The sequence below is a fragment of the Colossoma macropomum genome, unplaced genomic scaffold (genome assembly GCF_904425465.1).
Source record: "Colossoma macropomum unplaced genomic scaffold, Colossoma_macropomum, whole genome shotgun sequence".
In the NCBI taxonomy this organism is placed as follows: domain Eukaryota; kingdom Metazoa; phylum Chordata; class Actinopteri; order Characiformes; family Serrasalmidae; genus Colossoma; species Colossoma macropomum.
Window position 1 is genome coordinate 19,117,499 of NW_023494796.1, and position 17,293 is coordinate 19,134,791.

At 39.6% G+C, this 17,293-nt stretch overlaps 1 protein-coding gene across 1 annotated transcript in view; it reads left to right on the forward strand.

Moving 5' to 3' along the window:
• si:dkey-92j12.5 (multiple PDZ domain protein) overlaps positions 1–17,293 on the forward strand; it is a 90,304-nt gene that overhangs the window by 47,790 nt on the left and 25,221 nt on the right. Inside the window, exons 19-29 of the mRNA XM_036583417.1 lie at positions 879–1,061; positions 3,694–3,951; positions 4,153–4,330; positions 7,040–7,138; positions 8,069–8,085; positions 14,565–14,809; positions 14,858–14,945; positions 15,155–15,308; positions 15,416–15,530; positions 15,653–15,753; positions 16,026–16,150. Coding sequence (XP_036439310.1) covers positions 879–1,061; positions 3,694–3,951; positions 4,153–4,330; positions 7,040–7,138; positions 8,069–8,085; positions 14,565–14,809; positions 14,858–14,945; positions 15,155–15,308; positions 15,416–15,530; positions 15,653–15,753; positions 16,026–16,150 — 1,563 coding nt within the window. The remainder of the gene's footprint in view (positions 1–878; positions 1,062–3,693; positions 3,952–4,152; positions 4,331–7,039; positions 7,139–8,068; positions 8,086–14,564; positions 14,810–14,857; positions 14,946–15,154; positions 15,309–15,415; positions 15,531–15,652; positions 15,754–16,025; positions 16,151–17,293) is intronic.

Here is a 17,293-nt window from a genome sequence, read left to right on the forward strand (position 1 = left end):
CCACACACACACCAGCAAGCTTTGTCAAATATGGTAGTTAAGTTGCTTTGGCATTAGGAGTGTTGGCTTGTGTGTGGCGTTATTCATATTTTGACTGCTAAATGACCATGTAATACAGAGGCTCCTGTGACACTCACAAGATAATTGTATACATTTATTTTTGTCAGGCATAAAACCAGCTTGGACCTGGAGATCCTAATATGAGTTTGGGTGACCTATGACTTTAGAGGTGTATGCTGCAGAAATAGCAAAACACACACTATGGCCACTTAGCCGACAGCAGTTTAGTTCATTCATTCATGTTGAAGTAATAAAGAGTGTTGTTGCTGGAGACAGTCCGAAAAATTGACTAAATGATGTGCTGTTGGGCTTTTGGGATGCAAATGTATCACTGCAGCTTTTAGTCTGAACAATATATCCTGTATGTTTCAGCCTGGACTGGCATGATACAGAGCACACAGTCAAACATAGTAATCATTTACATCTACAGTTATAAAAGCATTGAAATAAAAGCTTGTTTCATTTCATCATAAAGTATAAAGATTTCAAAATGTTTCAAAATGGTCATGGAAAAAAAAATTACAACTGCTTTTGATGCACAAAATAATACAAAAGTTAAAAGTAGGCTTCAGCTGAAAAAAAATGTAGAATGTAGGCTTTTTAATGCTTTCACTTATCAAACACCTCTGATTCGACTCTTCGGCAAATTATCAAGCTCTTTGTGAGTCAGGAACTTTGAAGAATAGCATGTAATTGCTATGTGTTACTACATAGATTGAGCAAAATGACTCTGCTATACTTTGGGTTTTGTATGCTGGCTTTTAATTATATATAAGTTTTTAATCCCTCTTTTTATTCCTCTTGTTTGCCATTGGCAGTTTCACATATGTACCTGCAGCTTTTCTTGATATGCACCGAGCCACTATCGTCCAGTCAAAACAAGAGACGAATGCAGAACAAGTCACCGCCGTCCGATTAATGCAGATGTTTAAAATGGACCAAGCCAACATTGCCCAGTCGGCCCAGCAGCAGGACACTCTCGACATGGCCTTTCATAACCTGTAAGAATAGTTAAACCTCACCATGATTTGATTCAATTGCAGTATTTTTAGAAACAATTCAATCCATGACGCATTTCGGTTTTTCACTACTAAGCATTATGATTATTATAAGATTATTTTAAAAAATACTTTCAATACATGAATGTGCTTGGACTATTTACACAGGTGTTAACAAACACCAAAAAACAAACACTACTCACTGCCGCCCTCTAGAGGTGTTAACGCACATCAAATAAACAAACATTACAATCTCTGCCCCCTAGAGGTGCAACCAAACATCAAATAAACAAACATTACACATCACTCCCATCTAGGGGTGAAACCAAACAAGAAACCTACCCTTTTGAGGTGTTAACAAACAGCAAATAAACAAACATTATTCACTGCTGCCCTCTAGAGGTGTTAACAAACAGCAAATAAACAAACGTTACTCACTGCTGCCCTCTAGAGGTGTTAACAAACAGCAAATAAACAAACATTATTTACTTCTGCCCTCTAGAGGTATTAACAAATATGCAACCCCGTTTCCAAAAGTTTGAACGCTGTGCAAAATGTAAATAAAAACAGAATGCAATGATGTGCAAAACATTTAAACCCTGTGTTTAATTGAAAATAGTACAAAGACAACATATCAAATGTTGAAACTGAGAAATTTTATTGTTTTTTGAAAAATATTTGCCCATTTTAAATTTGGTGCCAGCAACACGTTTCAGGACAGCGACATGTTTACCACTGTGTTGCATCACCTTTTTTTTTAACAATACTCTGTAAACGTTAGAGAATCTAGGAGACTAATTGCTGTAATTTAGAAAGTAAAATGTTTTCTCTTTCTTGCTTAATATAGGATTTCAGCTGCTCAACAGCTCAGGGTCCCCATTGTTGTGTATTTTGTTTCATAATACACCAAATATTTTCAATGGATGACAAGTCTAGGCTGCAGGCATGTCAGTTTAGCACCAGGTTACTATGGAGTAATATGTGCAAATGTGGTTTGGCATTGTCTCACTGAATGAAATAAGCAAGGTCTTGCCTGAAAAAGGCATTGTGGGGATGGCAGCATATCATCGCTGTCCAAAGAAAAAGAGAGAAGTATCTCCAAAATAATAACTTCACAGGAGAGGACGAAAACATTCTTCACTTTCAATGAAAGTTCATGAAAAGAGCTTTTATTGAAAGCGATTGTGGAGCATTTCTATTGGTCCATTCATCATGAAATTTTCACACAAGTTAAAGGGCAGCAGTTGTGCTCAAATGATGGATATACATGTTTTTCTTTGGGCAGCGATGATATGTTGCTCCAAAACCTGTATATATAGTTCAGCATTAGTGGTGCTTTCGCAGATGTGCAAGTCATCCACGTCATATGTGCCAATGCACCCCCATACCATCACAGATGCTGGCTCTTAAACTGTGTGCTGACAAAAAGCCGGATGGTCCCTCTCCTTGTCAGGCCAGAGGACGCAGCATCCATGATTTCCAAAAAGAATTTCATTTTTTAATTTTGATTTGTCGAACCACAGGACACTCTTCCACTTCGCCTCAGTCCATCTTAAATGTGCTCAGGGCCAGAGAAGGTGGTGGTGTTTCTGGATCCTGATTATGTATGGTATTTTCTTTACATGGAGTTTTCATTTGCATTTGTTGATGCAACGGCGAACTGTATTCACAGACAGTGGTTTTTGGAAGTGTTTCTGAGCCCATCCACTACAGAATCGTGTCTCTTTTTAATGTAATGCCATCTGAAGGCCCGAAGATCACGGCCAGCCGATATTGGTTTTTGGCCTTGTCCCTTGCATACAGAGATTTCTCCAGATTCTCTAAATCTGTTAATCATATTATCTACAGTAGATAATGAACTCTCCAAGTTCTTTGCTATTTTACTAAAAGTTATTGTTGAATTGTTGCACTTTTTTGCCTGCACAGTCTTGTACAGAGTGGGGAACTGCTACCCATTTTTACTTCTGAAAGACTCAGCCTCTCTGGGATGATCTTTTTATACCCAATCATTTTACTGACCTGTTGCCAATTAACCTAATTAGTTGTGAGATGTACCACCAGGTTTTTAGCATTACATAACTTTACCGGTATTTTGTTACCTGTCACATTTTTTTAAACGTGTTTGTGACATCAAATTGGGCATATATTTTCAATAAAACAATACAATTTCTAATTGATTTCAATATATGCTGTTTTTGTACTATTTTCAATTATTTGTATTATTTTAATTATGTCATTCTGTTTTTATTTATATTTTTCACAGCTTTTTTGGAAACAGGGTTGTAAATAAACAAACATTACTCACTGATGCCCTCTAAATGTGGTATTAACAAACAAAGTGGAATATAGGTCATGAAAATATATTTTTATTTAAATAATTATAATAATTTATAAAAATATTTTTGGACCATTCTAAAATGGCCTGACAATTTTGTATTTTGGCAAAAAGGAGCACTTAGCTTAAATTAATGGTAGTGTAAATTAATTGATACCTTTTAGATACATTTTACACCTATTCCACACTAGCAATTTAGTTTTTTTTTTTTATTCTAAACATATATTTTAATTCATTCACTTTAATATTTTAAAACTAATAATAGTTTTTAAGCATTCATGAGAAATCTGTTTGTTTTAGTAAAAGCACCTCTCAACAAGCGGAAGTAGATGCAGGGAGTACAAATGGAAAAACTTGGAGACTGAAGGAAAAAGAAGAAGGCCTGTCACAGTGGGGACACAGAGATGATCGAGAGAAAAAAGAGGGGGAAAAAAGTGCAGCGAAAGACACAGTTGGCTCATGGCAAGCAAACGGACAGAGAGAAGAAGAGAAGGAAAGAGACAAAGAGAGTGAGGTGCTGCAGAGAACTGATCATGATTCATGGAGTCATCCCAGAAGGTAAGATATAGACAGATACAGACACAAGACAAACACAGGCACAGTATAATGTTTGATTTAACCTGATTCAATTCATCAGCTAATTTCCAGTCCCTTCAGGAGCTGAACTGAAATATTAGCTTCTGCAGGGTAGCCTGTTATGAAAATCTTGTGTTATTTCAGAAGAATAATTATTCATGGTCTTATTCATTTGTTTCTTAGAGTGACACTAATCAGGAGGAATGGAGAAAGTCTTGGCATCAGTGTTATTGGTGGGCGTGGCATGGGTCGTCGCCTGAGCAATGGAGAAATGAGGCGGGGAATCTTTATTAAACACATAGCAGAAGACAGTCCTGCAGCAAGAGACAGCACACTCAAACCTGGAGACCGAATACTACAAGTGTGTGGAAGGTTAACTATAACTGCATTGTCTCCATCTTGTGGCCACTTGATTGACTACATACTGTATATATGCTTTACAGTTATCTTTATATTTGTCCTGGCCAGTTTCAGAAGAGTAGAGTTTGAGTTCACTCTGTTCAAGCAATAGTTGGACAGAAATTTACACCGTTTTCCTCAAATGCAGCCAAAACATGTCAGGTGTTTGAAGTTTGCCTCTTTAGTTTTGTACCAGAGCTAATATAGCTAAAACAACAACAACAAGAGTAACAATGGGGAACTGCAAGAGATCTCAATTTTGGATGGCTTTTCAACTGGCAATGTGCAGATGCGAAATGAGAGGGACAGAGGAGTAAACTTTGCCATATGGAGAGGAAGTACCTTTGTGACTTGTGTCAGCATATTACCACTGCTGACTAATGTTACACTGGAGGCACTTCATGCTTAAAGGTTGATGCTGTTCTTAGCCACTTTCAGTGGAGCACTTTTCAAAAGCTGTCAGAGAGCACAACTGCTCAGCAGGAAAGAGATTTCTGTTCCCTGGAGCCAATTAGTAATGGGGAGGCAATTCGATTCCATATTTTTCATCCCAACTGCCACAAAGAACATTTTGAAAGCATGTGTAAAGCTGGAAAGAGTCTGAGTAGCTTAAGTTTATTTAATTACCAGACTTTAAACAATGCCAATGCTACTCTGGTCACAAAAACGATTTTGAAATGGTCCTTCACTGCTCTGCACCCCATTCAACATTTTCTTCGCAATTAGGGTTGCAATAAATAATGATTAGAAACATTACAGAGAACAAAAAAAGCATCTGAAGCAAAGAAAACAAACAAAAAAAGTTCCAGGGAACATTGTGGAAAAGGATGAAGTTGAAGTTGGCCACTTACTAGGAATGTCTTATTCAAAGTTTCTGTACCACCTTAAATGGATTCTGGTGCTGGCAGACCATTGAGGTAAGTGGTGCATAATTTAAGGAACAGAAAAGTTGAATAAGAAACTGATGAATACAAAGCCAACTTCAGCCTTGTGAAAAGAGGCACAATATAACATCCTACTGCTCTAAAATGAAAACCTGGCTGTTTTCTCAGAGAATGCTGACTACAGTAATAATTTTCTCAGTACATCACTACAAGTTTGTTTATGTGAAATAAGCTATTTAATAGTAAGATATTTTGAAACAGTTAGCTGTAATCATTTGTTAAGATTTCTGATATTTTTTGGTATAATCTCCAAATTATCATCATATTACTGTTACTACAAATATATATTATTCATATGCTATATATAAAGTAGCTCCTAAAATTGAGTAAACATTTAGGGTGGTTAAATCTCTGCTATATCTCTTTATAACAGGCTCTGGCACTGTCTTGGTTAAAAATAAGCAGAGTCAAGTGTCAGAGTCGACTCCAGAAAACCCAGAGTCGTACATCACTAGAGCCAGTAGTTATGGAAAAAGTCTACAGTGGTGCTACGGACCATGCCTAAGAGGCACGCCCCCTGCCTGTTTGCTAGCTAATTTCTTGTTAGCAAGCTGTTCCAAAATGGCTAATCTAAAATGGCTAGTCTTTTGGATATAGTAATTTTCACCTAACCATCGTTTTATCACTTTATAGATGTTAACTGACGTTATTGTACCCTGATAGCTGTGAAGAATTTTTTCCATGAAAGGTGTATATCTTTATTCAGCTTGGACGCTCACATTGTTGTGTGTTTGGTGTTCACCAACAACTCTAAACACATCCTCAAATATCAATCTTGTCAACTATGACAAAGATGAAGTGACATACATTTCCGTGGTGAGCTGAGCGGCAGTATTTCTTAGGTTAATAATTGGTCTGTAAGGCAATAGCAAAACTTGTGTTACCTGTCATTTACATATTTCCATTTCTTGTGAAAAGGGCCGATTGGCAGGCCCAAATCATTGCACACTTGTCTCAAACTGCATCAAGATGTTAGCAGGGCTGGGCGGATCGATACTAAAATATCAGTACTTATGATTGTGACACTTCTTTTAGAGGATCGATCCTCACATGACTATATCAATTCTAGGTGTTTTTCCTTAAGCAGTAAACTGAACATGCTTCAGTTTTATAAAAGTAATTGTAAAAATTGGGGAAAAAATAAATACAGGATAGAAATTTTTCCTTCCACCCTCACCCTCTGCTTCTTATAGCCGCAGACAGCCGCATAAGATGCAGCAAATGCTCTATAATGACAGATAATTTGGAGTTATTTACCTAAACAGAAGTTTATGTGGCAGTTTATTTAATGCTAATGTAAAGGCATTTTGCTATTATTTTTAATGTCACCTTTTTTACTGGTTTTCACTGTAGAAATTACAAAGAAATGCCCTTTATTGGCATCAGGATATTAGCTGTGTTATTAGTTGGTATTGGATCACTAGAAAAGCAGTAGGATCGCCCATTAATTATTAAGAATTTTCAAACAGACCTGTTTATGTGCTTTCTATCATTGTATGACATACTGGACAAAGTAGAAGCACAAGTCAGTTTTTCAATTCTGCACATGCACAGATAGACCCCAAACAGCAAAGTGTATAACCCTATAGTATATAGCAAATAGCAAAGTGGATAATCTTCAGCTTTGTGTGCTGGAGATGGGCGTTCCAATCTCTGTTTGGGCAGTACAGCTATTTTTTTGCTGCCTTTGGGGAAAAACAGATTTAACACTTTGTTTGTTGTGTTAGGTTGGCGGTGTGGATGTGAGAGATTTTACTCATGAAGAAGCAGTGGAGGCTATTCGCCGGGCAGGGAACAGATTGGAACTACTAGTGCAGAATCCTCAGGTAACACACATAAACACTGCTTGCCACTGCATTAAGCACACCTCCTATGCTTCCTGGTTTCTACTCTCATTGTCCATTTTTCAGGTCCACTTACCAAATAAGAGCACTTTGTAGTTCTATAATTATAGACTGTAGAGCATCTGTTTCTCTGAAAACTTTGTTAGCTACCTTTTTCCCTGTTCTTCAATGGTCAGGACCTCACAAGTACGACGGCGTACTTAGGGCCGCTGTTAATAAAAATAAAAATAGTAGACTTCGAGAATAAAGTCATAATATTTTGAGGAAAAAAATCATACTATTTCGAGGAAAAAAGTCGTAATATTTCGAGAAAAAAGTCGTACTATTTCAAGAAAAAAGGTTGTAATATTTCGAGGATAAAATGGGCTAACTGCATTATTTATCATTGAATAATTTCTTGTTGTTTCAGAAAATTGTGAAATTTGCATAAAATATTTAGAAATACCTTTTCGTGACCAGTTTATAATATTCATATGTTTGCACAGCTATAACTAAATATTGTTCAGACCCACCTCAATTCCCACCACAGTACATTTAAGTAGCACTAGGCAATATGACATTATTTATCATTATCATGATAAAATCCATTACAATTTGTCACAGTATGCTTAGAGCATTAAAGGGACTGACCAAGTACAAGTTTAATCAGAAAGGGACAATAATTATACCTGTTTACATGTAATTCATATAGCGCAGTAGGTAAAGTATTGAATAAAAATTATTTGTATTCACACCACTGTATTTATAGGTTTTGAAAGTGTTTTTTAAAGATGATACTTTTTATTGGTTTTTGTTAAATCTCTAGAAAATAAATATTGTGATACATTGTGTATTACCTTTATTGTGATATTATATTTTTCCCATATTGCCCACCATAACATGTAAGTTGTTTTTGCTGTTTCTGAAATACAGCTGGACCCTGTGGTCAGGCATGAAGAACAAGATCTATCACACACCAACCATCAAAATCACTTGGTATGTGAATGCTCTCCATTTTGCCCTTGTTTATATGTTGTAAAGCTGTGCGTAGTTAAGTTCTGTGTGTGAAGCTGTGTGTGGAAGACTCTTGAAATTAAAATCTCAAAAAAGAGATTTCTGGTTAAATGAAGCTTAAGTTAGCATGCTAATTGTTTCTTTCCCCTGTAGAAGTGTGAGAATCCGAGTCCACTTGTACACCTCTCTCCAGCCAACCCTTTCACTCCCACTCCATTTAAGGTTTGCTATTAGTTTTGTGTGTTTGTACAGTTTCACCTACTTTATAGCTCCACAGTTATAGAAGATCTGTTATCCATTTTTAGCCACCCTGACCTCAATTCATAATAGTTACACTACAGTATAGGGGGACGTTACACCAACATTACACCATCTACCTTGTATCCACACTCTGTGTCAATTTTATTAGGTTCATTTACCACATAGGTGCACTTTATACTTCTCCAATTAAAGATTCTAGTCCATCTGTTTCTCTGCATACTTTGTTAGCTCCCTTTTACCCCATTCTTCTATGGTCAAACCCTCCATAGGACCACCAGTAACACTGCAGTGGCACTAATGTGATGGTGGCATGTTAGTGTGTTTCACTGTTATAAGTGGATCAGAAACAACAATGCTGCTGGAGTTTTTAAAAGCCTCAGTGTCACTGCTGGACTGAGAACCAAAAATATCCAGCCAACAGCATCCTCTGGGTAGTGTCCTGTGACTACTGATAAAGGACTAGAGCAGGGGTGCTCAATCCTGGTCCTGAAGATCTACCACCCTGCATAGTTTAGCTACAACCCTAATCTAACACACCTGATCCAGGTAATGAAGGCCTTCAGGGAGGATCTGAAAACTAGAACCAGGTGAACTATCTAGACTGGTCCAGGACCAAGATTGGGCAACTCTGGACTAGAGGATGACTAATGCAAACTGTGCAACAGCAGATGAGCTGTTGTCTGTGACTCTACATCTACAAGGTGGACCAACTAGATAGGTGTGTAATAGAGTAGACAGTAAGTGGACACTGTTTAAAAACTTGACAAGCAGTGCTGTGTCTCATCCACTCATTCCAGCGCAACACACATTAACATGCCACCACACAAGATCTGATCTACCATCTAAATTATACTTGCTCTGTGGAGGTCCTGACCATTGTACAACAGGGTAAAAGGGAGCTAACAATGTATGTAGAGAAAAACAGATGGACTACAATCTGTAATTGTACAAATACAGAGTTAGGACAGTAGGTAAAATGCAAGTTACAGAAAGCATTGATTTTTAAATCTAGTTTGACCTGTATTTAAATGAAAACAGTATCAAGGCAAGATATGCAAAGTTTTATCTTCCTTCAACTTCCTTGTTTTTTGCAAATATTCACTCATTTGTAAATTGATGCCTGCAACACATTCCAAAAAAATTGGGACACAGCAAACTTAAGACTGGGAACATTGCGAAGTGTTCAAAAAACATCTCAAATAGGTGATGCAATCATGCTTGCAAATAACAGGAGCATCTAGGAAAGGCTGAGTCCTTTCTGAGCAAGGATGAGTCAAGGCTCACCACATTGGCAAAATTGCATCAGCAACAAATCCAACATTAAAAATATGTTGAGCAAGCGATTGCAAAGATTTTAGATATTTCACCCTCTATGGTGCATATCATCAACAGATTCAGGGACTCCAGAGAAATCTCTTTGCATAAAGGAAAACGAATGAAAACTACAAATGAATCCCCATGAACATCAACCCTTCAGCCGACACTGCATTAAAAACCAGCATGTTTCTGTGATAGACATCACCTCATGGGCTCAGGAAAACTTTGACAAAACATTGTCAATAAACAGTGTCCGTAACTGCTTCTACAAATGCAAGTTATGACTTGTTAATGCAAGTGTTGGTGTATAATACACTTGCAATTCTCTTGTTAGGCATTATCAAGCTAGTAGTTGTTAATTAACTGGCTGCTTATTATTACTTCATTAAGCAATAACTAGGGTGAATTGAACATTTTCAGAGCACTTTCATTTGTGTTTTATATATCATACTCTTTTGCACAGCCAGTACCTGAGTACTGAGTCTCAATGGAATGTGTGTATTAATGAACTCTATCATGAACTACATTATTAGTTACATTGCGTCTCATCGGAATTGTTTTTTTTTTTTTCTTTTCAAAGCACTAGCTGGGTGTTGGGTGTGTTTTCTTTTGATTCCTCAATAGTAAATCATCTCTAAATAAATGCAGACTGCCTGCTTATTGTAACGTGGAAACTTTATATTTCATAGCTAAGATAACTAAGTTTTTCTTAACAAAGCAGTAGTTTGGTGTTTTCTTTAGATTCTTATTACAACCCCATCTCCAAAAAAGTTGGGATGTATGGAGTCGAATTGGGGTCTTTAATAGTGACAAAAATGTGGTCTCATTGAGTTGCAAAAATAATTACATATTGCAAACAAAGAAGAGAAATTGTGCTACCTTTTTTTCTTGCAACACTTTTTTTAGGATAAATCTTTCGCGACACTATTTTTTCTTTGCGTTTTACTCTCCTATTTTTCTGCAGTACTTTCCCCATTTGCGTTACTCTTTTTTGTTTGCGTGTCAGTTTTGACCTTTTTGATTTGTAGGGTGTCATCAGTTGGAGCTGCCGCCACACAGTCTGTCATTTCAACCATGGATATACATACCTAGGTGCCGCGTTCAGACAGGCACGTCAACGGCGCTGCCGTTTCAGGGCGGTCAACATTGCTGCTGGACTGCATTCAGTACCATTACAGAGCAGCAGTTTAAGAAAGATACTGTCCAAAATTATACTATTTCAAGAATATTGCACTCAGAAAGTGGGATAGTATTATATAACGGAGGGAACGCAGTGATCCACGCTCGTGTTTGTGTGATGCATATTGTGTGGTGTTTATGTGTAGATATGGCCGTGTGGTTGGTGAGGCACAGGTAACCTGTTGATGTGATTGTTTTTCTTCTGGTTTTATATTAAGCTTATTTCATGTAATAGTCTATTCAGAGGGTCTTAACTTTATGTAGTAGTTATTTATTTACAATGATAGTTAATGCTTTGCAGTTAGGTAGGTTATAGCATTCCTTAATCCTTGTAGATATTAATACTAGATTAACTTAACATTGACACCTTCTTACACGAACCTGAAGTTAGCTACTTGCCAGCTTCTTCTTCGAATTTCCCTTTCCACCTTAAATGGTGCAGCTTCAGGCACCAGAAAGTGACAGCTGCACCATTTAAGGTGGAACGGGAAAATTCTGCTCGAAGCTCTGTTAGTTTCGTCCTATTTATCATTACCTATATCATACTACAATGTCATACTGTTACAACATAAACTTAAACTTTGTTTTTATTTAGGTTATTTACTGACAATAGGCATTTGATTTAATTAAAAGTGTGAATTATCTGAATATATGCCACTGTTATTATGAAAAAAACACCTTTAGAAAAATAAAAATGTGTTTCCCATTGTACATCTTTTATTCTTTTTAAAAATGTGTTACATTTAATTTTTGTAGTAATGGAAACACAGCATTTTGGAAAGAAACTCTTCAACTGTTTCCGCAGCTGGAAATTACAGCTATTTTTCTTTGCCAGTAGGTGGCAGTAATTGCAATAATTGCTATATGTCAAGCGGCCAGAGTCTTGAATGAATGTCTCTATGAAACTGTTTAGGAGAAGCGAATGAAAATCACTGAAATAATTATAATAATAAAAAAAAATGTCCAACATGAAAGCATTTTATTTTTACTTTTACAGGTGAGTTATGCATACACATACTAGATTATACACGCAACTGCAGATATAATGTTTACACATGGTATTGCCTAGTATCCTGACTGTTGTGAGTGCTAATATGTATTTTCATGCTTCACATCTTTTTAGACTAACGTGTGAAACATGGAGCTGTTATCTGTGGTGAAACAGAACGGATTTGCAGATGGTGTTCGTTGTAAAGTAGCTTAAATATTTGGCTTGGTGCTTACTTATTTATAGTAAACCGTTTTGGTTGTTTAGCAAGGAGTTTGTGTTTCTCGCACTACACTTTCCCAAATGATTATTAACTAATTTCCGAGTTCAGTGGTAACTGTAGGACAAACCATTTCCTCATGAGGCACTGTGTATCAACACAAAACGTGCCATGTATTAACATGAATGATGAAATAAAACTATAGCAACTGTTACAAATGAGGACTAGTTGCAAAAAGATGTCAGTGTAAGCTTTTAATTTTATTAAATAAACAGACACTAGGTAGGTAGAAACAGACAGGATAACATAAGAAAACAAAAACAATAAACTCAAGACCTGATAGATGAAGACAGGCAAATACAAGGGCTGCCTACACAGCAAGATGAAGCAGAAGGACAAGATGATGAGAGGATGGAGCTACAGAAAAACAGTTGACTTTGATAGGCATAATATTCCAGAGCACTGTGTCTCAGGGGGATCATTAATTAACACATGAATTCCTGATAAATTCAGATATTGAAGAAAACCTCTGTTACCTTCATCTTCATTCATTAATACATGTGTTAGTAATTTAATCTTGTGGTTGTTAATATATAACTTATTCATTTGTTCCTGATTAATGACTCTTACTTTCTGATTAGATATTCATTAGTAAATGCCTAATTATTGGCAGATCATGTACCCTTAATGTAAAGTGCTACCGCTTTGTTTTCAGTTACTAAATTGAACAGTGTTTGCAGCCAGTTAGAACTGTGATGAGTATATGCTAACGTGGCTTGCACGTTCAAACATCCGAACGGTTCCTATGGCTGCGCGTGCTGGTGTTGCATCTCCTTAAATTTACTTTCCCTTCACAAACCAAGCCCTCGAGCGCACATATTCACTTAACAGAAGTCAACACCAAGCAACACTGGAACCTACGGAAAACTATTAAGTTCAGGAAATGTTAATGTTGCATGGCCATTTGTTATTGATTGTGTCACCTTATAAACTATAAATACCTATGGTCCAGCTTGGCTAGCATCTGTCATGATGGCGTTATTTGGAATGACGGGCTGTGTGGCAGCAGCTCCAGCTGTTGACATGAAACGTCCATGACACGCCTTTCCATCTTGGCCACAACACTCTCCTCTTCCCACACCCCACAAATCAAAAAGAGGTCAAAACTGACACGCAAACAAAAAGTAGTAATGCAGAAGTGGAAAGTTCTGCAGAAAAAAAATAGGAGCATAAAACGCAAAATGCAGAGAAAAAATAGTGTCGCAAAAGATTTATCCTAAATAAGTGTTGCACGAGAAAAAAGGTAGCAATTTCTCTTCTTTGTTTGCAATATGTAATTATTTTTGCAACTCGCTGAGACCACATTTTTGTGATAGTTTTATTTTCTCATCACTATTAAAGACCCAAATTTGACTCCATAGGGACGCTGCGCAAAATGTAAATAAAAACAAAATGCAATGATGTGCAAATCATTTAACCCCTTTATTTACTTGAAAATAGTACAAAGACAACATATCAAATGTTGAAACTGAAAAAATTTTATTGTCTATTGAAAAAGCTACGCCCATTTTGACTTTGATGCCAACAACACATTCCATAAAAGTTGGGACAGGGGCAACAAAAGACTGGTAAAGTTGTGTAATGCTAAAAAAAAATACCTGGTGGTTGATTGGCAACAGGTCAGTAACATGAATGGGTATAATAAAGCATCTTGGAGAGTCTGAGTCTTTCAGAAGTAAAGGTGAGGAGAAGTTCACAACTCTGTTTAAGACTGCATGAGTAAATTGTAGTGCAACAATTCAAGAATAATGTTTCTCAGTGTAAAATTGTTACGGGACGGCAGGGAGACGGACCCAAGTGCAGATAGGAAAACCCGTGAGAAAGGGTCTTAAATGAATTTATTGAGGTGATGGAGTGTGAATTGGGTGATTGTGCATGTTGGGGTTGAGGTGGCAGTCAAAGGAGTTACCACTGTGCCACCGGGAAGCACAGGCGAAAACGGGAAAAACAAAGGGGTGCTGAAAGCAGCGTGTCCAAACAAAGGCTGAGATAGAAAAGTGAAATAAAAGATAATCAGAAAACAAAAACAGTTCCTCTGTGATTATGAGAGGAAGGTCAACTTTATGTTTCACCTGTTTGCTTTTTGTAGAGCAAACACTTTTTGTATGGCTTGGAGCCATTTCTTGTTCAAGCCTTCTTTTTTTGGCTTTTAAGTAGTTTTGGGGCAGTTTCTCTCTTTCTATTTCAGCACTCTTTTCTTTTTCCCTTGCTTTTCTTTTCTTTTTTGTTTAAATACGTACCGGTCACCTCTCTGCAAAGGTGTGACAAAGGGCTGCTGTTTGCCACAGCCTTAAGTAGAGGAGCCCACAGGAGTGCCAGGTTGGGCCTAATCAGCCCGAGGGCTTCTGGGCATTGGAGTTCCCTGAACTTGTGGCGCCTTGCCCTTCCAGGACCCCCTCTCCCAGGGATGGCCCCAGAAGTCCCCAGGCTAGCAACCTGCGCCCGCCGGAACTCTCTAATGAGTTCCGGGTCCAAGATATGACATGCCGGAACCTAAGACCGTTCCTTGTGCCCGTAGCCCTCCAGTCTACCAGGTTCTGGATGCTACCCCACACACGGCGGGAGCTGAGGAGGCGTCAGACCGTGCATGCCAGGGAGCCGGCAACGAGCCCTGGAAAGGAATGGGCCGAGGAATGTGACACGTGAATGTGACACAATAGAAGCTCTGCTGTCTCCTTGGCAGACGGAAGCTTAAGCAGTGCCACAAATTTGCATGCCTTGGAGAAGCAGTCCGCAAGGACCAGGATGACCGTGTTGCCCTTGGAGAGGGGGTAGGCCTGTGATGAAGTCCAGGGAGACGTGAGACCATGGACATGCAGGGGAGTGGGTGGACGAGCCCTTTGGGACACGTCTCACAAGACACTATAAAGGCATGGAGGTCTCTCTCCATACTAGGCCACCAAAACCACCTGCGCAAAAAGTCCAGAGTCCTAGTCACCCCTGGGTGACCTGAAAATGGGGAGGTGTGCCCCCATTGCAGGACCTGTTGCCGCACAGCTGCAGGCACGTACAAATTTCCAGGAGGACCGCCTCCGGGATTGGGCTCCTGCTGTGGTGCCTCCCTGATGGTGGTCTACAGCCGAGGGGTGGGAATGATGGGTTCCGGGGAGGGGTCAGGCCCCGAGGCGCCCACTGTCTGCACAGGCCATCTGGCTTGGTGTTCTCAGAGTTCTTAAAGTGGCTAAAGAACAGCGCCCATTGGGCTTGGTGTGGGTTGAGGCGCTTTGTCTGTTGGATATAGGCCAGGTTCTTGTGGTCAGTCCAGACTACAAAGGGATGTTTAGACCCCTCAAGCCAGGGCAAGCTTTACGGCCAAAAGCTCCCTGTCTCCAACATCATAGTTGCGTTCAGCTGGGGTAAGTTGGTGGGAGAACAACACAAATGGGTGGAGCTTCTTGGCCAGACCTAGGTGTTGGGAGAGTACTGCTCCCACACCAACTTCCAAGGCATCCACCTTGACGACAAATGGTTCCTCCAGGTCGGGCAGCTGGAGAAGGGGGGGATGTTAACCGCGCCTTGATCTCCTCGAAAGCCTTTTGGGCTTTGATGGTCCAACAAAAAGGCACTGGGGACTTCCAGGTAAGGGTGTTGAGGGCAGCCACCACAGAACTGAATGTCTGCACAAAGTGTTGGAAGAAGTTGGCAAACCCCAGGAAATGTTGGACCAACCGGAGGTAGGTAGGACGGGGCCAGTCCACCACGGCTCTTATCTTTGCCGGGTCCATGCAGAGGGTGCCCTTGGACACCACGAAGCCCAAAAAGGATACCATAGAGCCGACTTCTCTAACATACAGGCGGTTCTCCAGCAATAGCTGCAGGATCTGCCTGACGTGCCCAACATGTTCCCCTAGGGACCGGCTGTAAATGAGTATGTCGTTGAGGTAAATATACGCATAATGACCCAGGGCCTCTCTCAGGACCTCAGGAAGCGCTGGAAGACCGCCAGTGCATTCATTAGCCCGAAGGGCATTACCTGGTACTCATAATGCCCAGTGGGGGTGATGAACGCCGTCTTCCATTCATACCCCTAGCTAATGTGGATGAGGTTGTAAGCATTTACATTTACATACAGTAAGCACTGTGCAAGTCCAGCTTAGTGAATATTGCAGCTTGCTGAAGTGCCTCAAATGCTGTTGACATGAGGGGCAGAGGGTGGCGGTCTTTTACAGTAATGGCATTGAGACCACGGTAATCCATGCAGGGTCAGAGGCCTCCATCTTTCTTTCCGACAAAGAAGAAGCCTGCTCCTGTGGGAGAGGAGAATAGGCGAATGAAACCCAGCTCCAAACCTTCTCAGATGTATTCATCCTTAGCAGCACATTCGACAACTGACCACGACCATGTGGTGCCTGGGAGCAGATTGATGGTGCAGTTGAATTCCCTGTGGGGTGGCAGGACCTGGGCCTTTTCTTTACTGAAGACCTCCTGGAGGTTCCCAGCTGGGAAACCCCACACCAGTTGTAAATAGGGGGCTTGGGTGAGGTATAGCACAGTGCTCTCACTGTGAGAGCCCACTCGCAAAGTGACTGGCCCAGTGTGATGAGTCTACAAAGGTGTGACAAAGGGCTGCTGTTTGCCACACCCTTAAGTAGAGGAGCCCACAGGTGTGCCAGGTTGGGTCTAATCAGCCCGAGGGCTTCTGGGAATTGGAGTTCCCTGAACTTGTGGCACCTTGTCGCCATTGCCCTTTGCAGGCTGGGCCCTTACAAAAATAGCAAAGAATAGCAGAGAAATCTCTGTATACAAGGGACAAGGCCAAAAACTAGTATTTGCTGGCCATGATCTTTGGGCCCTCAGGCAGCACTGCATTAAAAACATGACATGATTCTCTAGTGGAAATCACTGCATGGGCTCAGAAACACTTCTAAAAACCACTGTCTGTGAAAACAGTTTGTCGCTGCATCCACAAATGCAAGTTAAAACTCTAAAACACAAAGAAGAAACCATACATAAACAGGTTCCAGAAAAGCTGCCACCTTCTCGGGGCCTGAGCTCATTTAAAATGGACTGAGGGGAAGTGGAAAAGTGCCCTGTGGTCCGACGAATCAACATTTGAAATTTCTTTTGGAAATCATGGACACTGTGTCCTCATGGCTAAAGACCACTCAGCTTGTTATCA